Raw genomic sequence first — 25,901 nt, forward strand, 5'->3', positions numbered from 1 at the left:
TTTATATGGATTTTGCAGCATCATATTCCCAACCCAGAACCTATTTCAACAAGGTCAGATTAATGCCGATCCTATCCTTCAGCTGTATCTACCCTGGATAACTGGGGAACTATATTAAACAGAAGGGAGCAGCTATTTCCTACAATTAATTTGAATGTTTTACTCCTGAAATTGATAGACTGCATTACTAGACTGACAAATAGAATCAATGAATTAGTTAACCATCTCAAAAGAGAAAAGTGATTCCAATAGTTCCAAGGCTCCCCTGTTCCCCGGCCCCACAATCGAAGTCAGCTTTGCCCACAAGTAGCTGTGTCGGTGTAATCTTTTTCTGAGGACTGAAAAAGTGTGTTTATTCATTCATTAAAAACTAAGTGCAAAGCATTATGCTAATTCCCAATCACTTCTAGTAAAGTAACCTCTCATACGAACTGATGGTGAGCCTAGGACAAAGTTCTGTTTGAAACTTGTCACTCAGGAAAATGCTCCTGAGTTACTTCAAAGAATTCTCTCTTGGGAGAGGCACATAGGAAAGTAGGAGGTACAGTAAAGAAATGCCTTGTTTAAATCATAAAGCTGATCACAAGACTCAAGGGTCATAAAAGATGAATAATGAACTTCCCAGAAGTGGCTCTAACTTGCATCATTCATTAAAATGTTCTCCTAAACCAAGTTTGGGAACAGTTTTCTTTATCACTTCCAGAATACTCTTTCTTGAGAACAGAACAGTTCTGATATAATCACCTACTCTGAAAAAAAAAAAAAAAAGTACTGCCAAAAAGAGGACTACATACCAGGAGAGAGAGAGAGAGAGAGAGAGAGAGAGAGAGAGAGAGAGAGAGAGAGAGAGAGAGAGAGAGAGAGAGAGAGCTTTTAAAATGCAATGTTGGGGTGGCTGGTTAGTGCAGTTGGTTAGAGCGCAGTGCTCTTAACAACAAAGTGGCCCCACATGGGTGACTGTGAGCTGCGCCCTCCACAACTAGATTGAAATACAACTACTTGACTTGGAGCTGATGGGTCCTGGCAAAACCCACTTAAACTAAATAAAAAATTTTTAAAAATGCAATCTATACGTCATTCCACAGGCTCTGTGGTAAATACAAAACTTAACATTAGAAAAGGAGGTTGGCAATCAGAGCTGTCATATACCGTCAGTCGGAGTGAAAAATAGAGCACTAATGATGGAACATTGTTTAGCTTAATCTACTAAAAGTGAAGCTACACACACCTAACAATCCAGCCTACAAATATGCATGCACGTGTGAGCCAGGAAAAGTGAACTATATGTTTGTAGTAGCCTGATAGCCCCAAACTGGAAATAACCAAAATATTCCCCTGTAGTAGAATGGTTCAATAAGTGGTGGTCTATTCATAAAATGTAAAAGTCTAGAGCAATAAAAATGGATAAATTACAGATACATACAACAACCTGAATTTCACAAACTTGCTGTTGAACAAAAGAAGCCATCCGAAAGTACCACATACAACATGATTTTTACTTACGTAAAGTACAAAAACAAGCAAAACTAAATAATTTTGTTAAAGAATGCATACTTAGTTATTAAAATAAAGAAAAACAGGAGGTAGTCACCAAAAAAAACCAACAACATTACAATTGCAGGAACAGAGAGGCCGAGGACAGTGACGGGGATGCCTGAGGGGAGATTCCAGGGTGCGAAGTGACACTGTTTCCTGACTTGGTGGCAACTACTGTGGAGTTTTATTTATAATGATTTAATAAGCTGTATATTTATATATTAAGCACTTTTACATACATTTTCCAATGAAGAAACATCTCTGTTCACCCAGTGATATTCACTGATTTCTAGTGTTTTTTTCAGTCCAACAACTAAGCCAGGGCAGTATTTTAATATCAGACAAAAATATCAATAATTGATATGTAAGTTTTTATTGTATTCCGCATGGTGGCTTCAATACATACCTGGGTCCACATCTATCTACACACAGTCATTCAATAATCTGGTGGTCTTTTCACAGCTCCCAGACCCATGAAAATCGCCAGCAACTCCAGCACCATCACTGGCTTCATCCTCCTGGGCTTCCCTGGCCCCAGGGAGGGGCAGGTCCTCCTCTTTGTGCTCTTCTCTGTTGTCTACCTCCTGACCCTCATGGGCAATTGTTCCATCATCTGTGCTGTACGCTGGGATCAGAGACTCCACATCCCCATGTACATCCTGCTCGCCAACTTCTCCTTCCTGGAGATCTGCTATGTCACCTCCACTGTCCCCAACATGTTGGCCAACTTCCTCTCTGATACCAAGGTCATCTCCTTCTCTGGATGCTTTCTCCAGTTCTACTTCTTCTTCTCCTTGGGTTCCACAGAATGCTTTTTCTTGGCTATCATGGCATTTGACCGACACCTTGCCATCTGCCGGCCTCTACATTACCCCACTCTTATGACTGGACATCTCTGCACCAATCTCATAGTCAGCTGCTGGGTACTTGGTTTCCTCTGGTTCTTGATTCCTATCATTGATATTTCCCAAATGTCCTTCTGTGGCTCCAGGATCATTGACCACTTCCTGTGTGACCCCGGTCCTCTGTTAGCCCTCACCTGTTCCAGAGCCCTTGTAATAGAGCTAACTAGCTCCACCTTAAGTTCTCTGGTGTTATTTATTCCCTTTCTTTTCATCATGGTGTCCTATGCTCTGGTCCTACGAGCTGTGCTGAGGGTCCCTTCAGCAGCTGGCCGAAGAAAGGCTTTCTCCACCTGTGGGTCCCATCTGGCTGTGGTTTCTCTTTTCTATGGCTCAGTGATGGTCATGTATGTGAGTCCAACATCAGAGCATAAAGCTGGAATGCAGAAGATTGTGACTTTGTTTTATTCTGTAATTACTCCACTCATTAACCCTATAATATATAGTCTTAGGAATAAAGATATGAAACATGCTATAAAGAAATTATTGGGAACATAAGAGTCTTAGTTTAAAAGACACAATCTGTTTTTAATTTCTTGGTTAAAAAGAAGACTAAATGACATCACTCAGAAAATTATTCATACTGTTTTTGAACTTTATACACCATAGTGTTTTTTTTTCTATTTCCTAGAATTTATAGGGCTATAAGGGATCTCAAAGATGTACTCCATCTCCATAATTTTACAAATGATAGAGCCAGAGATTGAAAAACTGACTTGAGTTTGCTGGGAAAATATAATTAAAATGAAATCTCCTGCGAGCCCAGAAAACTTCTCCACAAAGGTAGAAAAGAATAAAACAGTTTTATTATTAAATATGCACTAAAGCAATGGAATGTGTGTATCACAGGCAATCTGCTAAGAGATAGCAAAGACAGAAAATCTAATCCTTTTATATAGCCAAGCAAATACAATCCACTACATATATGTTCTCAAGAGAAACAATAAATAGTCCTCAAAAAGACTTGAGAGCATCATTTATCACACATATGAGGTCTGACAATTATGTTTGCAAACTTGTTGCAACAATGTTGCTACCCTTTTTTGATATCAGAGGGATTATTCATTATGAATTTGTACCAACTGGACAAGCAGTTAACCAAGTTTACTGTTTGGAAGTGCTGAAAAGGCTGAAAAGGCTGTTTGGAACTGCTGAAAAAGTTGGACAAAAACTACCTGAACTTTTCACCAACAATTCAGGGCTCTTGCATTATGATAATGCACCAGCTCACACAGCACTGTCTGTGGGGGAGTTTTTAGCCAGTAAACAAATAATTGTATTGGAATACCATCCCTACTCACCTGATCAGGCCCCCAATGACTTCTTTCTTTACCCAAAGATATAGAAAATATTGAAAGGAAGACATTTTGACGGCATTCAGGACATCAAAGGTAATACGACAACAGCTCTGATGGCCTATGCAGAAAGAGTTCTAAAATTGCTTTGATGGGTGGACTAGGCACTGGTGTCAGTACCTAGCTTCCCAAGGGGAGTACTTGGAAGGTGACCATAGTGATATTCAGCAATGAGGTGTGTAGCACTTTTTCTAGGATGAGTTCTCGAACTTAATTGTCAGACCTCGTAGTTCATCCTAGACTCACCCGGTAATTAGGATGGCCATCTGTGTTTTCTAATTGGCTCATACAGAGGAAAAATAAATACATCTACATTACAGGAGGTATTTTTGCAACTTGGAAGTTAGGCCACCAAAGTTAGGCTCCTACCCTCCCACAGAAACTAGGAGATTGGTGCTATCTACCTCGATGATTACATTTCAAACAGACTTCCCAGATCCTTGACAAAGATATTCCTGAGTCATAAAGCTGGCAACAGGCTTTTTTAGCTTTTAGAAAATTTTATATGCATTTCAAAGACAGAGAAAGAACTTAATTACACGTTTTCTAAAGTAAATGCCCTAAAAAGGAATTTCAACAGGGATAATTAAGCTTTTTAATTTTTATTTGTATTTGTCCTTACAAATTACACAAGGTTATAACCATGTTTTCTATTATTCTTTCAATAACAATAAATTACCTTTACTCTTCTGGTTGAACTTATAGTGTGGTTCTCCAGAAGATCTGTCATTGTAGCATCAATTATAGACAAAAGATTAATATCTTTGAGATATATTTGTATATATATATATAGATATAGATATAGATATAGATATAGATAGATATACATATATATCTTCAGATCAATAAGAAAAATAGCATCAGCACATTAAAACAGAAAATACTAAATATATGGAAAAAAGTAAATAGAAAAAGCTTTTAAATATCTGAAAAAACATTCTATTTTTTTTCGGAATTAGAGAAATACAAAAAAAGCTATAATTATACCTCTTCCCCCAAAATTGACCAAGATCAAAAAGATGTTGTGGAAAACAGCAATCTTATCCTTTGACTGAGCATGAATTTGTACAGCATTTATGGAGGACGTTTTGCCAAAAACTATGAAAGTTTAAAGGGCATTCCTTTTGACTCAGCAATCCCATTCCTGAATATTTGTCTGAGCAGTACACTCACATTTAAGAACGATGGCACATGTACAAGAATATTAACTACTGTTTTTAATAGCAAAAGATTGGGACAATCTAAATTCCTATTAATTAAGGACTGATTAGATAAATTATTGTATATCCATAGATTGGAATATACTATATAATTGTTAAAATTAAAAACTGTGCATGTCTATTGATATAAAAGTATACTCAAAGTATATCGTTAAATGAAAAGCAAGATGAAAGAGATCTCTGTATCTTGGGCGATCTTTTATGTGAAGAAAAATTACATAGATATGTATATATTTATGTTCATAAATATGGTATATGTTTCTTGCAGAAAAAAGAAACTAGTAATGCTTTTGAGAAAAAGAATTGAGTGTCCAGAGACAGAAAAAGAAAGACATTTTTACTGTATATGCCTTTGTATTTTTAAAATTTCATTCTATATGCATATATTGCTATTTAACATACATTTAAACAACATTCAATGTTACCATCAAAAATAAATTTAAAAACTATTTCATTATAAAATTAGAACCAGGGAAGTGTTTCTTCATAATTCTTTGATTCTTTGGGAATTTAGAAAAAGGACTGATAGTTGATGGAAAATGCAAAAGATAAAAACCGATAACTTCTTGATATCATCTCACTAAAATTATTCGGTTCTGTTGGAACAAAATAAGAAATGTCTTCCTCCTCTGAGGACTTATGAGAGTAAAAGTATAAAGAACTGAAAGTGGTATTTTTTTATATAATTGTATCATCTTCCTCCATGGTTACTTTTTCGTTGAAACAATTGAAAACATTCAATATACTAGGTACTGAGCTAGAAGGTGATTCATAACAGAGGTCAAAAAGACACATTTCTACTCTTGTGGGGCTCATAAACAAGTGGTAAATGGAACAAAATGTGCTATAAAGAAGGGTATTATAAGTTTCTATGGGAGCAAGTGAAAGAACAGTACAGATAAAAGCCAGGAGCAGTAAAGGGCAAGAAAGCATAAAGCATAGCAAGTTATGAAAATTCCATATAACCGTTCATAGATTACCATCCATTTATATGTATATGAGTAATACAATACATAAAAAATAAGTGTTTCTAGAATAGATCTTAATAGGGCATTCAATACCCATCATGATTTATAATTCATCACACTTAATGAGCACCTTTAATCAAAATAAATATGGCTTCAGGATGTAATTCACAATTCAATAAACAAATAGATGATAGATAGACAGATAGATAGATAGATAGATAGATAGATAGATAGATAGATAGATAGATAGACAGATAGATAGATAGATGTAAAGAGTTATAGAGAGCGATAAAGAAATATGTCATTTGGATATTGAAATATGAAAACCAATCTTCATGTGAAGGACCTATACACTGAAAACTGTAAGACATTATTACAAGAAATTAAAGAAGACACAAAGAAATGGAAAAATATTCTATGTTCATGGGTTGGAAGAATCAACATAGTTAAAATGGCCTTATTACCCAAAGCAATATACAGATTTAATGCAATCCCCATCAAAATCCCAATGGCATTTTTTTAAGAAATAGAACCAAAAAATCACCAGATTCATATGGAATCACAAAAGATCCTGAATAGCCAAAGCAACCCTGAGAAAAAAGAACAAGGCCTGAGGTATCACACTCCCTGACTTCAATTTATACTACAAAATGACAATACTCAAATGGTAATGGCAGAAAAATAGACATACAGACCAATAGAAGAGAATTGAGAACCCAGAAATAAATCCACATATATAGGCAGATAATTTTTGACAAAGGAGCCAAAAACATATGGTGGAGAAAAGAAAGCCTCTTCAATGGTACTGGGAAAATTGGAAAGCCATGTGCAAAAGAGTGAAACTAGACTGCTGTCACCATGTACCAAAATTAACTCAAAGTGGATCAAAGACCTGAAACAATAAATAGCATAGAAGAAAGCAGAGGAACTATACTTGTAAACCTTGGGTTCAGAGAGGAATTTATGAATTTGACCTCAAAGGCAAGGGAACTAAAAGCTAAAATAAATTAAGGGACTATATCAAACTAAAAAGCTTCTGCACAGCAAAAGAAACCATCAACAAAACAAAGAGGCAACCAACCGAATGGGAGAAGGCATTTGCGAACACCTCCAATAAAGGGCTAATATCCAAAATATATAAAGAACTCATACAACTCAACAACGACAACAACAGAAAAAAACTAAAAAATGGGCAGAGGACCTGAGCAGACACTTCTCCCAACAAGACAGACAAACGGCCAATAGATACATGAAAAAATGCACAACTTCACTAGCTATTAGAAAAATGCAAATCAAAACCACAATGAGATATAACCGCATACCTATTAGAATGGCTATTATCAACAAGAAAAGTAATAACAGGTGTCGGGAAGGTTGTGAAGAAAAAGGACCCTCATACACTGCTGTAGGAATGTAAATTGGTACAGCTGCTATGGAAAACTATGGAGACTACTGAAAAAATTAAGAATAGAATTACGATATAATCCAGCAATCCCTATTCCAATAATAAAGTAATCATTATTGGAAATATAAACTCAAGCCAAGACTGACTGAAGTTTGCAAGGTTTTTTTTTTTCCATCTAAACATTATAAATGGCGATCAGGTGCCTAAGTCAGCACACAATATCCTATTCAACCCATACTGTACTTGCTCATAATATCAATGTATTTTAAGAGCTAATCACAGGTACCAGCAGGGGTGGGAAAGGCAAATAAATAGGAAGAAAAATAAGCATAGCAACACATGGGTATTCTTACATGCAATTAACTTGTAAACCTGCTACACCTGAATATATGGATTCAGCTCTTTGGGTGCTTCATGCCACGGAAGTGGGGTCTCCTTCTTTCAGGATGTTCTTCCATGCCTTTCAGTGGGTAAAATGACTCACTCAAAAAACATGTGGGGGGAGAAAACATGTGGCTGAAGTTTGTGTGTGCATCAGTAAATGTGGCGGGAGCATGGGGGCGAGGGAGGGGGCAAGCACAGGAAATTGAGATAGGGCAGGGCTGTGTTGTAGCGGCACTACTGATCAGGCTGCAAACTGTGAGTTTTACCATGTAGGTAGGGGAAACATCAAAGGTGCTTAAGCTGGATGTGAGATGTTAAAGATGAAAACTCCTTCAAGGTATGTGAAGGGACAGTCAGTCAATGAGTGGTGCTAAACAATCTGCTCCTTTATTGGGATAATAAAACTTGAAGTCCAACCGCCACCTGCAGCTTCTCTGCATGTTGCCGCAGAATGAGTCTGCTACGTGGCCCCTTGGCCAAGAGCATCTTTAGGCCTGGTAAGTGTGCCTTGAGAGGCAACGTTCTTCAGTAGAACTGCTGTAACTTAGAAGATCTAACTGAAAGAAGAGAGGGAAAGATCACTGAGGAGGCCACCATGGTCTTGGGAAGAGAGCAATTCCATAGCCGCCTTGGCCGAGGCCCATTACTCCCCCAACAGGTCTCCTCTTTCTAGTAGGGAGATGGGAATCTGTCTCCAGAACCCACAATTAACATTGACTTATCAGAAGACCAAAGAATAAACTCCTCCAATACAAACATCTACTCTTGGGTTTTGTTTGACAGAATTTCCTTTGGGGGTATGATAGATACTTTGAGCGGGATTGGTGAGTGATTAATGACTCATTGATTGCATCTCTGGCCATCTCTAAGAGACTTAGACCCAGTAAAAGACATTACACCCTTTACCACTGGGGAGAGGAAAGGCAGAAATGAAGGCACAAGGGTCACCAGAGAAGATAGAGAATGAGCAAGGGAATAACTAGCAGAGATTTTTCTTCTGGCACTGTTCTCCTCATAGACATAGCAAATGAATCCTCAAGGAGCAAAACACAAGTTCTACTTATAAATCCTTGATCCTACAGCACACAGATTCACTGATCTTCCTCCCAACCTAGTTTTATAACCTTCTCTCCCAGCTGGTTACTATAAACAAAACTACTTCTACTCTCAGGAAAACTTGCAAGAAACTGACTGAGGAACTTCAGTTGGGATCCACTTTCTTGCTTCAGGAAAGAAGGTAATGTACTGCTTAGAGGAGAAAAAAAAATACTGAAGTATAGCTGTAGAATCTCTATTTCTGGGGTGGGGGAAGTCTCCTACTAACACTGCAACAGTTTTACCCAAAACATTTAATATGTCAGATATTGACAAGGTGCTTCTACCTTATCAATTCATTATCTCATTCAACAATCTTTATAACAGCCCTCTGGGGAAGGAATTACCATCTCCATTTGATATTTGAGAAAACTACAAGACAAGAAATAAATGCCTTGTAGAATTTCCCACAACAAGCAATATAAGTGCTGGAATTCAAATCCTGGGCTCTATTGAAATCCAGTACTACTTCTAGTATATCACAATTTCCTACCACTTACCAGGAATGGATAAGTATATTTCCTTTCAAGGGTTTTCAAGAAAGATTATACAGTGGGATAGACGGCTATCTAGCACTACCTGGATATCAGGCATTTCATAAATATTATTTATTTAACCCTCAAAACACCCTCAGTAGACAGTATTCTTATTCTCTTCACCTTACAGGAAAGGAAACCAAATCAGAGAGAGATTAGTAACTTGTCTACCATACACAGCTAGAAAGTGGTGGAAGCAAGATTCAAACCCAGAGGGTGGAGAGCTCTGGAAGCTATGCTCCTCCCTGGAGCAGCCTTTCCAAGTCAGATGGCAAAAGCTTCTGCTCATAGAGGAATTGTCTGGACTGGCTGCTGAGAGTTTAGTGTGGATACCAAGACTTTCACTCCACTATGGTTTCTGCGACCAGCTTACAGAAAAAGAGAGTAGCCATGAAAAATATCCAGAGAGTTAAAATAGTATCCATAAGTGGAAGTCAGAATGCACATACAGCGTCCAGACTTCTGGATACTAATTTTACAAGTTAAAAGGTAAAGCTTCTTTGCTTTGTTTTGTTAATCATCTGTCCAAGCAATCTGAGTACATGGACACAGCCTTAAGCCCGCTGTGCTCCTATTCCCAGTGCAATGGCTCCAGCACCCTCTGCGGCCAGTTCAGGGGGACCTGGCCAACGTAGAGTGACCGGTAAACACAGCAGCTGCTTTCCGTGCTTGGGAGCTAACTGACAAATGATGAGGAACAAAACTGCTTAATGGAAATATCTCTACCTTTACCCATACTTAATTCTATTAGGTTTGGCATAAAGTATTTTTATACATTTCCTATTTGCCAGGACAGTCTTGTCAGGCTTATACTTGGAAAAACTATCCTAAAAAGAAACTGCCTTGAATCCTGTACTTTCATATATAATTAATACAATATCCAGCAAAGGTTTTTGTTCCAGGATTATATATCACTTCTAGATTTGTAAGTCTAGCTGTCCTGTGTAGTCTGGGTATTCCTAGCACAACAACAAACATCTCAGAGATAAGAATTAAAAATTATGTAATACAACTCCAATTTTATACTTAAGAAACTAAAATTTAGAGATGTTACTATTTTAATATGGTCAGATTATGATGTTAACATTATCTTTCATGATATCTATCCAGGTGGCCTTATGTGCTATTTTTTCAGGTAGTTTTTTTCTAGCAAACTTAATAGTTTTACTCATAAAATTGACACATAATGGTATTAGAGAGAATGAATCAACAGGTTAGGTTGATTCAAATAATTTGAATCAACTGTCAAATAATTTTTAAGTAATATCGAAAGTCCCACATTTTTCCTGCTCCAGAATCACAGGATCTAACAAGACAACTGCCTAAAAGCAGTTGCATTAGGTGATTGCTCATGGAGAACTTAGGAAATGCACTTACCCATTCATCCATATGTAGATATACAAGGTGTGATCACAAAATATGGTGAATGTTTAAATTCTTAAAAATTTATGACAATAAAAAACACATTACCATTAATTCCCCACAAAATACTTCCCCCACTTCTAACACACTTATCCCATTGTTCTTGCCACTTTCTGAAGCAGTTCTGAAAGTCCTCTGTCGTGAATATCTTTAGTTGTGCTGTTGTGGCTGCCTCCGTGTCCTAAATTGATTCAACACATTTACCTTTCATGGTCATTTTTGAGTTTGGGGAAGAGCCAGAAGTTGCATGGTGACAGATCCGGTAAATCAGGTGGATAAGGACACACCGTAATGTTTTTATTTGACAGAAATTGCCATACCAGAAATGATGTGTGACATGGAGCGTTGTCATGATGGAAAATGAAGTAAAGACACAAAAGAGGACTTCACCACTGCTAAGGAAAGTGGCGAGGATGATGGGATAAGAGTGTTCGAAGCGAGGGGGTGTATTTTGAGGGGGATTAATGATAATGTGTCTCTTACAGTAACAAATTTTTTTAATTTAAGCATTCATTGTATTATTTTATCACACCTCATATATTATAGAAACTCTTCTAAATACAAGGATCACATGTATCCTACTCACCTCTATGACACTGCTGTTTGACATAGCAATAACCCAAGCCTATTCTCAAAAGATGTTTGCCAAGAAGAGAGCTAATCCAGTACATTTAGTTTAAAAGAAAAGAAAAAGAGAATTATACAATGTAATGTCAGTTTACATTGCATTCTCCTGCCTGGGGTAAGCACGTGAGGGAGGGATCTATTTTGTTTACTGCTATATCCCCAGTAGCTAAAAAAAAATACCTAGCAAATAGTAAACATTCAATAAATATTAATTTAATAATGAACAAATCAACAAATATCAGTTTATTGTTTGGACAAAGCAAATCAAGTCCCTGTGCTACTCCAGGGATATTCAGTAATTATGGGCCTTTTCACAGCTCCCAGACCCATGAAAATCGCCAACAACTCCAGCACCATCACTGGCTTTATCCTCCTGGGCTTCCCTTACCCCAGGGAGAGGCAGGTCCTCCTCTTTGTGCTCTTCTCTGTTGTCTACCTCCTGACCCTCATGGGCAATGGTTCCATCATCTGTGCTGTGCGCTGGGATCAGAGACTCCATACCCCCATGTACATCCTGCTCTCCAACTTCTCCTTCCTGGAGATCTGCTATGTCACCTCCACTGTCCCCAACATGTTGGCCAACTTGCTCTCTGATACCAAGGTCATCTCCTTCTCTGGGTGCTTTCTCCAGTTCTACTTCTTCTTCTCCTTGGGTTCTACAGAATGCTTTTTTTTGGCTGTTATGTCATTTGACCGATACCTTGCCATCTGCCGGCCTCTACATTACCCCACTCTTATGACTGGACATCTCTGCACCAATCTTGTCATCAGCTGCTGGGTACTTGGTTTCCTCTGGTTCCCAGTCCCTATCATCATCATTTCCCAGATGTCCTTCTGTGGATCTAGGACTATTGACCACTTCCTGTGTGACCTAGGTCCCCTGCTAGCCCTCACCTGTTCTAGAGTCCCAATAATGGATTTGTATTGGACAATCATAATGTCTATGCTCTTATTTATTCCTTTCCTCTGCATCATGGTGTCCTATGCTCTGGTCCTAAGAGCTGTGCTGAGGGTCCCTTTAGCAGCAGGCCGTAAAAAGGCTTTCTCCACCTGTGGGTCCCATCTGGCTGTGGTTTCACTCTTCTATGGTTCCGTGATGGTCATGTATCTGAGCCCAACATCTGAGCATGAAGCTGGAATGCAGAAGCTTGTGACTCTGTTTTATTCTGTGGGAACCCCATTCATTAATCCTGTGATCTATAGTCTAAGGAACAAAGATATGAAACTTGCCCTGCAGAAGCTTCTGGGAATATAAAAATCAGAACCTTCATAAAAAAAAAAAGAAGAAGGAGGAGGAGGAGGAGAAAAAGAACTATTATCTCTAAAGTTTTTGAGAATCGGAATCTAAAGGACAGTCCCCCACAATTCATGGGTTCCTTGGGGAATCTATGAAGCAGGCTGCCTTTTCAGAACTATTATATTTATATTCTTTATTGTTCATTTATTTTTTAAAAATTTTAATGAATAACTTTAATATTTCAGGTACAGAGCTATAAACTGAATCAGATAAAGTGGGTAAGTCACATTTAAGTCCCTCATGAAGATGAGAATGTAGGATAAGAAAAAAATTCAATTGTGACAAGTACTATGTCCAAAAGAGTGTTAACCTAAGAAAAGCTTTAGGCTGTTATAAAGAATAAAAAACATGTATTTGAGCAAAAGAGGGACTGCAATCCTGGAGACACAGATTCAGGTAGCAACTCAAATTGTGCTGTAAAGAGAACAAAGAAAGGCATGTTTTATAAAGGCAAAAAGCTACAAGTACTGTTTCCACTTAGGCCCTCTATTCAAATGAAGGATGCTGGTTAGGTTAACAGGGGTTGATTAGTTTTCTTATGCAAATAATGATGCATGTGGTGAAGCAACTTGGGCCCTTTCAAAGTGAAGAATGACCCCATGTAAGGAGAAGGTGAAGTTCAAGATGTGGTTACATAGTTGGCTTGAAAGTTCAAAAGTTTGTGAGCGGTATGTGTATAATGCAGACATCATTATGGCCTCTATTATGGTTCCCTTGACATAAATGACTTTGTCGTGGCAATTTCCAGTCCCAAGTTGAAGGAGAGAAGATTTAGTTAAACCAATAATAACAGGATTTAAAACCACAAAATTATGATGGGGAACCTGATACCAGTAGAGAATATGAAAAATAGGTGGTATCATTCTACAGTTGATAGTCTCGAACTAACCATTAATACAGACATTCTAGGAAGAAGGTCTGTAAAATCCTGACTCGGAAGCTCACCAGCAATCAGCTTGGATGCAGAATGAGCTAATGTCTCCTGCACATTCTGTACTAGAAAATGGTTTTATATCTGAGACATCTCTGCCACTGAGCAGTAGTGGAAAATGTACATAGCAGAGCAATCTTTGTGGTTCTCAGAGTAGGGGCCCCGTTGTGCTCAACAGTGGAGAGTGTCAATCAAGCTGTGTCCTCAGAAGGTATATTATCTTCTTAAACTTCTTTTCTACTAAGAAAGCTTATTGCTGATAACCAATTAAGAGAAAGAATCAGAGATGTAGCAGATGAATTCATTATTTCTTTACCTGGAAAGTCTTCACACATGCTTCATCTTGCACAGTTACTAGTCCTCGTTGCCTTGCTCACAGCCTTGTGGCTCTGAAAGGAAGCACACAGGGTATATCTTTTCCATATTGCTTCTATTAAGTCTAGGTGGTTGATATGAAAGATGATTTTGGAATGAACTAAATTCAAATTCTCTTTTAGAGTATATACAGTGTGTACTCATATAATGACATCACAAGAGGACTATGCTTTTTTTGAACCATAAAAGGAGACAACACAAAATCTCAGTTATATTGGGGATCCCCTCTTATAGCTTAGGGATGATGCAACTACAGAATACCACTATTTGTGTTCCCAACTTCTCTTTTACTTAGCTTTCCCTTTTGCCACAGTAAAATGGTTTTGTTCAGCTTTATCTACCCACGGTGCCATTTTAATATTCTGCAGCTTATATTTTTAAATTAAGATTTAAAATGCTTAAACATGACCACTCCTTATCAGTGTTAGAGTTAACAAAAGCTTAAATCAAACATCCTTTTGGAATAAATGCCTAGATTTCTATGTAATCATGCTTGGTAGGTAGAAGAGGAGAAGTAATAGAAGGTACAGTTGTGATGACTTAGGCCATCATACATCACAGATGTAAAGGAGCTCTACCGTATAGGTTCCTGCATACTTACTGGGAACTCTCTAGAATAACATTTCATTAGAATAAAAAGCACATTTTCACCTTTTAATATCTCTAAAAGTTACATGCAGCTTATAATTGGTGATGTGTCATAGTTTCATTGGCAGAAAGGTTTGTCTTTCTTAGGGACGTATAAAATAGTGCTATGTGTTACAACTGATTGTGTTTTAGATCTGAAGAAATACTGCCAGTGTGTTTATTATTTTGTGAGGTTTTTTCTATGAGAATATTATGATGAGAAGGTAACATGTGTGAAATAATATCACTTGAAATTTAAAACTCTAAAATGCATTTCCTAATTTTATTATTGAAAGGTTATATTTAAACTTTGAAGATTGTTTTTAATAATCATTTCTTACATACCTTAATTCTTCTAAGGCCGCATAATTGTTTAACCTATAAAACGTCAATAAACTATTTCACTAATGAATCCAAACTTGTAATGCCTATTTTCTCTTTTTTTATTTTAAACTTTCTTGGATATATATGTGCCTTTTATATCTGTAGGCAGAGGAACACAGAAGTTGGAAGTCCTTCCATTCTCTGATACCAGTAGAGAATCATTTAATGTTAAACGAACAGCATTAATTTTAAGGTCTGCTTGGTGTTAGAGAATGCCAAAACTATAAATAATGTACTTTCAATTTACTGCTCATGAAAACACTTTGGAGAAAAAAACCTTGAACTAGACTTTTTTGAATGTTCCTATTCTTTAAAACAGCCTTTGGAGTAAATATATATAAACAGGTTCCAGCTAAAGAAACATGTCATGAAAGAAGGCATGAAAGGAATTGTCAGATTTCAGGAAAGGCCGTTACTCAAGTACTTATGCTTTGCACAAATGATTTATTGGTGAATAGAAGTTTTATAAACTGTAGTTCAGTTGGAGAGTTTAAATACATATGGTGGGGATTTATTTGATAAAGCAAAGAATCTTGGTGATATTTATCAGTGCTCTATAATGCATATATTTTTGTGTCTATGTTCATACATGTTGACTTTCCTTAAAATTACCTGCAATTTTAAATAGAGGCAACATAGCAAGGTCAATGATTATGATCTTGGACTAAAGCCAGACAACCTGTGTCACTTGGACAACTTACTTACCTTTAATGGAGAGTACATGGGAATTCTTTTACTGTTTTTTAAATGACTTTCTAAGTTGGAATTATTTCAAAATGAAAAAGAAAAAAAAACAATAAAATAAGAGCTGACTCTGAAAGTAACCCTAAGGCACTGAAAATGGAAGTTCTTAATCTCTTAATAAGTGTTAGTAATCTGACTGTTTTTCATGTCAAATAGGCTTTTATACGAGAGTAAAGTGACAAATTCAATATGCTAAAGTAGTTTTCTAACAGTCAAATCACTCCTTAAATAAGTAAGGAGTGATTTGACTTTTTTGTTTTATTTTCCTTATAAAAATAAGTAAGCCAAATTTTTGTTTACTTATTTTTATAAGGAAAATAAAACAAATTATTTTAAGCTGTTATCCAGAGCTTATTAATAAACACTGACCTGAGTGGCTACGCTAGTTTAGTTTCATAATTAGCAATAAGGAAAAAAAACAGAAAACTTGCCCACGATCTAATCTTTTCCAGCTTATTATCATCAGTGAAAAGGAGACAGCAGAAATGGGAGAGCAAAAATGTTTTGTATTTTCTCCTAAAAGTGGTGGGGTGGAAAATGTGATGAACATGAATAGATGAGATATTTATACACATTTTTAAGATTGAAATTGTTGTTGATGTTTTTGTTTCACAAACTTTTATAATTCACCATTCCAAACAAAGTGAATTAATCCCTCCTTACTTTGGCTCTGCTTAAAATCCCTCCATCCTTTGGCAAACACAAAAATCGTCACCCTGTATCTACTCCTTCATTCCTTTACGGTTACTGTAGCACCCATCGGACAAAATCAATATTTAAATTATTCAACAGTTTAATTGGAAAAATAAAAGTTTAACTGGTTGTTTGAAACTTGAAACAAATCTGTTCATCTAAAGTATTACAAATGGTAGTTAGGCTGTAATGTACCTGTCCTGCTGTCTTTGTTGGTTTCCCCAGAAGTAAATCCTGAGACTAGTACAAGTTGTTTATTTGGGTCACGAAGGGAACATTGATAGAAAAAATGAAATGAGGAAGGGAAGTCTTCCAACAAAGGGTGCATTGTCAAGCCAGCTACTACTGTGGGTAACTGGAACTAATCCCTCTGGAGAATCCCAGGGTAGTCAAGTAGACATCTCAAGGTTATCCTGCTATAAGGGCAAGGGAGTTGAAATATTGATATCCCAATTCCCATCTGTCCATGTAGAGAGCTTCTGGGGGTTGAGGAGGTCATTCTCTTCCCAGCACTTCTGGCCTGGAGGAACAAAGACCAGGCAAACAAAGCAGGTTTCCCAGACAGAGGAAAAGAAAAAAAACTTAGGTGAACAGACAAGTAAAGAGTTAACAGGAGCGGGCTTGTGAGCTGGCAAGATGGGACAGGCAAGGATTTTACAGGAGGGAGCTTGTAAGCTGGCAGGAGGGAGCTTAAATATTAACCGCTTGGCTCTGACTTCCCTTGCCAGCACTGCACTCCTTGGTTCTCATGGCTAGTCGAATAATTAAAATGACATAAGGCAGGACAACAGGAGAAAATCAGGTTTTAATACTTACACACAGGGAATTCACATAAGCATGAAAATTCCAGAGACAGTAGGCAAAATTAGGTCTATAAGTTTCTGGACTAAGACGGAGGAGGTAGGAGTCTGGGACTTCAAAGGGAAATAAGGCAATTCATAAGAAGTTGAAAAGAGTTACTGTTTAATAAAAAAATATTTGCTGGGCCACCTAGAAAGAATGGGTCACAGAGAAGACTTTGATCCAAGGGGGCCTGCTACCGTGTTTCTCTGAAAATAAGACCTGGCCAGACAATCAGCTCTAATGTGTCTTTTGGAGCAAAAATTAATCTAAGACCCAGTTTTATTGTATTATAAGACCGGCTATATAATATAATATAATATAATATAATATAATATAATATAATATAATATAATATAACATAACATAACATAACATAATATAATACAATATAACACAATGTAACATAACATAATATAATACCTGGTCTTATATTGATTTTTGCTCCAAAAGACACATTAGAGCTGATTGTCTGGCTGGATCTTATTTTCGGGGAAACACGGTAGGTTCCCCCCTATAATATGAACCACACCTAGTTCATGTTATACTGTGGTTATCTGTGGTGATAGTTCTTCCAGAACAGGACTTCTATCTTAAATTCTTTTAGGTAGTTTAAGGGAAGATCAATGAGTCTTCCCTTAAAACTTCCTGAGTCTTTTTTTTCTTGAAACTAAAATAATTCTCATGCCAGAGAGACACTTTTTGGGGTGGTAAATTTTCCTTCCCTACTGGTTAGGCCATAATGTACCCGTCCCTGTGTCTTTGTTACTTTAATAGACTTTCCCTTGGGCTTCTGGTAGGTGCTGCTCTAAGTCAGCTTGAAGATTGATTTGAACTATTTTCTACTCTACAGGAAAACAAAGGCAGTAGACATCAGGGTCTCCAAAGAAGGCAGGCCCCAAAGAAAGGGAAGAACTAACACAGAACATTCTCCTAACACTGTTCTCCTTCTAGCAGTGAAAAGTTGAACCCCATGGAGCAGGGCTTACTCTCTGGAGGCTCTGCTTATAATCCCTCCATCCTTCAGCAAACACAAAAATCGTCACCCTGTATCTATCTACTCCTTCATTCCTTTACGGTTACTGTTGAGGAGACCACCTCCCCTTCCAGGAAGATGAGACACCAACAGAAAAACCTCAGATTTAGATTCTCCTCTGTCCATGAAAGGAAATGATGTGATGCTTAAAGGAGAAAATAAACAGGAAAGAACTAGAAAAACTACCACACTCTACAAAAGGCTTCCTTTCACTTTGCTTTGGCAATATACTATATGGCTCACAATTCCTAAGCATTACTGTGTGCCAGGCCTCGACAAGTACTTCCACATAGGTTATCTCATTCAGAGTCCTCAATTCTTTGGTGAAAAGTGTTACTGTGCCCATTTTACAGTTGAAGGAACTAGGAAATAGTTTATATAACTGACTTGACAAAGTCCACAATTGTCAAATATGAGTTGTAATTCAAAACCTAGGCTCTTTACTCCCGATCCTTTGTTTTTCTACTCTGCCTTAGCTGCCTACCACTTCTCAAAAATGGGACAATGGTTCTTATTTTCAAGGGCTTTGCAGAAATGGGACAGGTGTAAAAATCTCCTGTCCAGACAAAAAAAAGCAGATGTGGTGCTATGAGAGCAGGACAATCATACTTCCAACACCATTGTGCCTTCTTGGACTAGCCTTAGGAAAAAATAAAATATCGGAGAAATATCTTTCTCTCATCTTTTATACAAGTATTATAGCTCCTAACAAGGCTAACCTAGATTGGGGCTATCCGAATCTTTCCTAGATAAAATGGGGGTGAGGATGTAGTTTGTTTTGTTTGGCTTTGTTAATTAACTCAGTCCAAGCATCCTGTACAGTAAACACAGCTTTGACGCCATTGTATGCAGATTCTCACTCTGCCACAGTACTTTCTGCAGCTGATTCAGAACTGTCACTTTGGACAGCTCCACCTTAGCCTACTGCCAGGTAAACACCACTATGGCTCTCTGTACAGAGGAGCCAGGTAACGCAAGGTGAATAACAATACTTGTTAGAAATATTTTTTTTTTTTTACCCACTGTCAGGTCCAGCGTGACATGGTGATGGCACACAGAGAATCGTTTTTCACATCCTTCTTGTTTTCTAGGGCAGCTTTGTCAGACTCTCACAGTTAGCAAATTACGGGGAGGAAGTTGGCCTGGATCTTTTGGCTTCTTATATAGGTGACAAACTATCCAACTGATGTTTTCATCTAAGAGATAAACGTAACTAAAATATCACCTTTAGGTCTATAAAGTCTTGATATCATGTGTACCTGTGATGTACCTGCCATAGAAGTAAGCATTTTATAATAAAAAGTGACTAAAAATCATATAACACTATTTCTTTTATATAAAGAAAACAAAGCTTATAGAGATTTTAAAACTCCATTAGAGCCACTAAGCAAATTTGTTCTGATGCTCCACTTAGAATTTCCCTCCTTCTCTCTCTCTTACTTCAACATCCAGAGCTATGGGACCATAATTACCTTAAGCAATCAGAGAGGTAACCATCTGCTGTGAACATGTTCTACCACCCACAGCATTCAATCTCCCATTAATTCCTTTGAATGCAATTCTCAAGTCTGGGCCAACACTCTGATCACCACAGGTCATTTGGACCTTCTTATACATACTATTTCCTACATTTTCATCTTAAAGTTTTTTTGAAGTTCAAATTAAGTGACTGGTAAATATCTACTATCTATCTATTTCTCTATGTTTGTAACAATCACTTCTTTAACAACTATTTACAAAATTCCTACTATCTTCCTCAGACTGTGCTGGACACTGCGGATAAAAACTGAATGTGAAAGGCAACAAGAGCAAAGACACTGAGTGAGTCAGGAAAGTACTTGATTGTTTCTAGAAACTGAAAGAAGCCTAATGTTAAATTACTGAAGTGTTGTGTGGAGGAGGGACGGTGTGTATGAGAGAGAGAGAGACAGAGAGAGAGAGAGAAATCCTGATGGCTTTGGAAACTTTTGCAGTTTAGTTGAAAGCTGGCCCAACAGGAGTGCTAGCTCAGCAGAACAGGCTGATTCCAGCTGCTGACCCCTAGAGGTCTCCTCCCTTCTGATAAGTTCACTTGCTAGACTAAGGAGCTCCCATATTCCATGGTCAAATGGATGGCCCTTGCTTTCCTGTCTTTATATTACTAAATGCATACAGCAGAACTCAGCAAACTATGGCCAGTGGGCCAAATCTGACCTACTCCCTGTTTTTGTATGGCTAGTGAGCTAAGAATTTTTAAATTTTAAATTTTAATTTAAAAATCGATATAAGAATAACATTCTGTGACACATGTAAGTTATATGAAATTCAAATGACCCTATGTCCATTTATTTCTTCTCTTGGTTCTTGATCATTTGCCCTGCTTCTTAGCATGCCTCAATGTTTTAATAGAATGCTGAGCATTGTATTTTAAAATTTGTGAAGACAATGAGTACAGTAACTGAACACAACTCAATTTTTCTTCTGGCAATAGATAAAGTAGATAAAATAGATAAAATAGATAAAGTCATTTATCTATTTTAATCTCATTTAAGGACTATGTTTGGGTATTATAAAAATAGTGTATGCCAGTTTTGCTCTTACTTCTGGGATGTAACCCTTACTCTAAGGAAAGAGCCTTTCTGACATCTCACTGCAAGCCTCGACTGTTTTCAGGACCCTTCCATCTCAACAGGCCTTGACTTCCTATTTCTGTACTCCATGAACCCCATGACTCCTGAAACCTCTGCTCAGGTCTTTAGAATCTCAGTTTCTGCTTTCTGCTAGATTTCTTGAAAGTTTGTTTTGCACATGAATGGCTTAGAAATCCAAAAATGCTTTGAAAAGAAATTACATCATATTTGGGGCCTCACCTCGCTGTGGTCCTTCTCTCTCCAGGATTTTTTCTCAAAACCCAGCTGGTTTAACAGCCACAAACACCAGATCCTTTATCTCTTCAGTTCAGTGCTTTCTGCTTTCTGCTGAGACTTTATTATTCCTACCTTCCATTCTGTCCCGCATGCCTCCTTATCCCCATACTCTTCCTACCCAGTGAATTGTCATGTCTTCAGGGGAAAACACCCAAGTGAATGTGGAACTAACTCATCTCTTTGTTCCTTCCTTCTTGAAATTGTATCCCCTCCAGTATTGCTGTCCAGTGCCTTCAAATGGCTGTTTTATGTATTTTGTCCAAATTGTATAGTTACTTTCAGTTAAGGGTTAGATTAATACAATCTGCTTAGTCGTGGCCATAAGCAGAAATTCTTTTCTACTATATCAAAATTCCACAAATTCTCACTTTCAGATGATCTTATAACCATGCAACACCCACACATCAGAGACAATTGCATATAGGGACTGGTATAAATGCAGCCGGGGCTGTAGTCCTGTTTTTCTTTTCATTGCAATCAGCTCGATTCCTGAGGATTCCACCCTTGTAAGTGAGGTTGGCGGTTGGAGACGGATGCTTGCAATAAAATGAGAGGTAAAACCAGGACCACAGAGAACAGATTTAGGCCATATTTTTTAATGGGATGTACTCAGCAATTGTAGATCAGTAAAACTATTTTCTCGGGATTTACATTAGTAACCTGGGCTAGTTCTCCTTGAACTTCCTCCCAGGCCTTTAATAGGTCATCCTACTATTGAAGTGTCTTTACCAGTTCAATTATCTGATTCTGCAGAAGAAGAAAGTAAGAATTGGGAATCAGGAGTGATCTACTAAACATAATAACTTTAATGGTAAAAAGCAAACATTTCCTACCCACCACCACCACCATTTTCACTAGCCCACGTTGCTTTTCTTTAGTAACTAATCCTATATTTCTATCTTTAGGAATTCTCAATTATTTGCCTGTCTTAATTTAAGATTTTTCAAATATTTGCCAGTTAAACAATATTTGTTGCTTTAAAATACATAAAGGTCTGTAAACAGTATGAAAACACAACAACATCCCAATAGGAACATAAGCAAAAGGATATAAATAAATAACATATAGAAAAGATTCTTAAACATATGGAAAGAATAATAACTCATTTATAAATGGATAAAGACAGAATAAGACTATAATGGTATCTCATTCTTAACCCATCAGAGTGACAAAGATCAATCAGTGTGATAATACATTGTATGGGAGTATAAGTTCTACTAACTATAAAGGACAACTAGGCAACTTCTATCAAAAGTGAGAAGGCATGGCCGGCCCAGTGGCTCAGGCGGTTAGAGCTCCATGCTCCTAACTCCGAAGGCTGCCGGTTCGATTCCCACATGGGCCAGTGGGCTCTCAACCACAAGGTTGCCAGTTCAATTCCTCGAGTCCCACAAGGGATGGTGGGCAGCGCCCCCTGCAACTAAGATTGAGCACGGCACCTTGAGCCGAGCTGCCTCTGAGCTCCCGGATGGCTCAGTTGGTTGGAGCACGTCCTCTCAACCACAAGGTTGCCAGTTCAATTCCTCGACTCCTGCAAGGGATGGTGGGCTGCGTCCCCTGCAACTAACAATGGCAACTGGACCTGGAGCTGAGCTGCACCCTCCACAACTAAGACTGAAAGGACAACAACTTGATTTGGAAAAAAGTACTGAAAGTACACAGTGTTCACCAATAAAGGCCTGTTAAAAAAATAAATAAATAATTTAGAAGGCATATGCCCTGTAACAAATAAAGCAACTCAACTTCTAACCTATTTACCCTATAGGTATTCTCATACATTAGGAAATGATGAAAGTACAAGAATATTTATTGTGGCATTGTTGTAATAGCAAAATGTTGAAAAAAATGTCAGTGCCCATTAATAGAACACTAATTAAATAAGCTATGATTCAGTCACACAATGGAATACTATGTGTTCAATTTTATAAAACATGAAGTAACTCTATATGTAATGTTATGTAATAGATTCAAGACATATTGTTGAATGAAAAAAAACTTGGTGAGTAGCAGAGAATGGCTACCCTTCATGTAAACATGTAGACTAGCTCCTGAAGGAGATCCAGAAATTGCTAACAGGGGTTGCTTCGGGTGAGAATTTGGTGTCTGAAGAACAAAAGAGTAAACGAGACTTATTTTCTTCATAGCTCCATTTGAACTTATTAAATTCTTTGCCATGTGCCTGTATTATTTCTTTGAAACATAAGTAATAATACAACTGTTGTTAAATGAAGACTAACTTTCTAGAGGAATTTTCTAATAATTAGCTTTAGAAGATCATTTTCTCCCCACAATTCTAGGATTCCTTAGGAGCTTATTCATTTATAGAAAAGTTGAAGCACGGTCCTAAGAACACCTGAACTTATTTCACTCAGACTTTTTGATTCTTGAGAGAAAATACAAGAAATGGCTTCCTTCTCTTAGGTCTTACACAAATACACTGTTACAAGCTATCACTAATTTATCACATTTATATTTAGATATCCTCTCCTTCATTGTTCAGTTACATATTTTTAGTGTTGTTACTGAGCACCTACAATACCAGATATTGAGCCAGGATATACAACAATATATAAGACACATTTTCTTCCCATAAGACTCACAGTCTCATGGTAGAAATGTACAGTAAACTTGCAAGGGTTTTCTTTTTATTAAATAGCACAAATGCGAATAAGTGAGGAAAGACTAAATACTATGGGAGATCATGAGAAGCAGCATGTGTGTGAGCATATGTGTCATGTGAAAAAGGACTCAAGCATAGCTAATTACAGGGCATTATCTTTTAGCAAGTTCACCTTAGGATACAAAATAGAAGTGCTTCTAGAAATTCTCTGTGACCCACTATGTCACTAACCACTCCTTGAGATTATTAATGAGTTCCCAAAATAAGTATGATTATAAAATATGATGTAAATTAAAGTCCTAATTGGAATATCATTTTAAATAAACATAATCTTTAGTAATAGAAAGCTGGGTTACTTCAATCTAGCATCTTGCTAGGAATAAATAAAAATATCAAATTAAAAAATATAAAACTTGAAATATTGACAAACTGAAGACACAATAGGAAAATCATAAGCCAATATTTTTATAGACATCTAAGTAGCAAGCCCCAAAGTCATTTGTGTTCAGAGAGCACTTCTTTATAATTCAAATCATATGCTTTCTGACAATGCCCTGCTGGAGAGATAGAGATGAGCAACTAAGACATACATGAAGTTGGAGCCCTTAGTGCTCTTCATCAAGTAAGTATGAACCAGAACTAAATCTGACACCGCTCAGAAGGACAACTGAAATTTAGCCATTCCTGAAGTTTGTGGCCATGGTTCATCTGCTGCCTAAATTTACACACACCATTTACTCCAATTTCCCCAATATTTGCCTCTTTTTGGTGGAAAGGCATTTAACTTTCCACTAAAGACCCTGCAGTTCCTTCCCTTTGTCTCTCTTCATGAATGGGCACACACATACACACACCTCACAATACCATGGTTCTTAATGAAATTTTAAAATTTTTTAATTCTCCAGGAGAAATGATATGTCACACCACAAAACAGTCTTAAAATTTTTTTGAATAATTGAAATCATACAACCATTTCAACTTACAATGTAATGAAACTAGTATTCAACAGCAGTAAGAAAATCTGCAAATTGATACAAATTAAACAGCACACTCTTAAACAACCAATGGGTTAAACAAAACAAAAAATAAAATGGGAAATTATTTTTTAAATCTTGAAATAAATGAAAATGAAAACACAACATACTAAAACTTATAGGATGCAGAGAAAGCAATGTTAATAGAGGAATTTATAACAGTAAAGCCTTACATTAACAAAGAAGGTACACCTGAATTCAAAAAACCTAACTTTATACCGTAAGGAACCAGAAAAAGAAGAGCAAACTAAACCCAAAGCCTGCAAAAGGAAGAAATTAAAGATTAGAGCAGAAATAAATAAAACAGAGAATAGGATTTCCAATCAGGATGACAACGTAGGTAAATACTGTGCTTACCTCCTCCGTGACCAAATCAAAATTACAACTAAACTACAGAATAACCATTATTGAGAATCACCTGAAGTCTAGGGGAATCACCTGAAGTCTAGCTGAATCTAGCTGAAGTCTAGACTACAACTGCAACTACAGACATGCAGAAGAAGCCACCTTGAGACTGGTAGGAGGGGCAGAGGCATGGAACTGTCTGGGAACAGCCTGGTCCCACACCAAAAGTGACCATTAAAAATTTGGAGGGATGTCTCAGCATAGGAGGTCCCCACCAGAGGAGCGATGGGTTTCAGCCTCACACCAGGCTTCCCAATCCAGGGTTCCAGTGCCAGAAAGAGAAATCCCCAGAACTTCTGGCTGTGAAAACCAGCCAAAGGGTGGCTGAGTGAGGTGGATGACAGCTGCAGCCCCAGGTGCTCCTCTTGAAGGGCCCATACAAAGACTTACTCACTGATGGACTCATTCACTCTGAGCTCCAGTGATGCAGCAGCAGCTCAAAGGGTACCAGGGACATACTAGGAAGAACTAAGTTATCTGGCTGCAGGGCGAGGGTAGGAGGGGCAGCTTTCTCCCAAACAGAAGTGCTGCCTGAATCCATTGTTTCTTTGTTGAACCT

General features: G+C 37.5%; 2 protein-coding genes across 2 annotated transcripts; both read left to right on the forward strand.

The window, feature by feature from the left end:
• Window positions 1-2,009: 2,009 nt before the first annotated feature.
• LOC117023793 (olfactory receptor 11G2-like) lies at window positions 2,010-2,936 on the forward strand. The gene has a single exon (XM_033108964.1). It carries the CDS (start codon window positions 2,010-2,012, stop codon window positions 2,934-2,936), a length of 927 nt encoding a protein of 308 aa, XP_032964855.1.
• Window positions 2,937-11,778: 8,842 nt separating this feature from the next.
• On the forward strand, window positions 11,779-12,705 carry LOC117023780 (olfactory receptor 11G2-like). Its single transcript, XM_033108941.1, has one exon. The coding sequence runs from the start codon at window positions 11,779-11,781 to the stop codon at window positions 12,703-12,705; it is 927 nt and encodes a 308-aa protein (XP_032964832.1).
• Window positions 12,706-25,901: the final 13,196 nt, after the last annotated feature.

This window comes from Rhinolophus ferrumequinum, chromosome 6 (genome assembly GCF_004115265.2).
Source record: "Rhinolophus ferrumequinum isolate MPI-CBG mRhiFer1 chromosome 6, mRhiFer1_v1.p, whole genome shotgun sequence".
In the NCBI taxonomy this organism is placed as follows: domain Eukaryota; kingdom Metazoa; phylum Chordata; class Mammalia; order Chiroptera; family Rhinolophidae; genus Rhinolophus; species Rhinolophus ferrumequinum.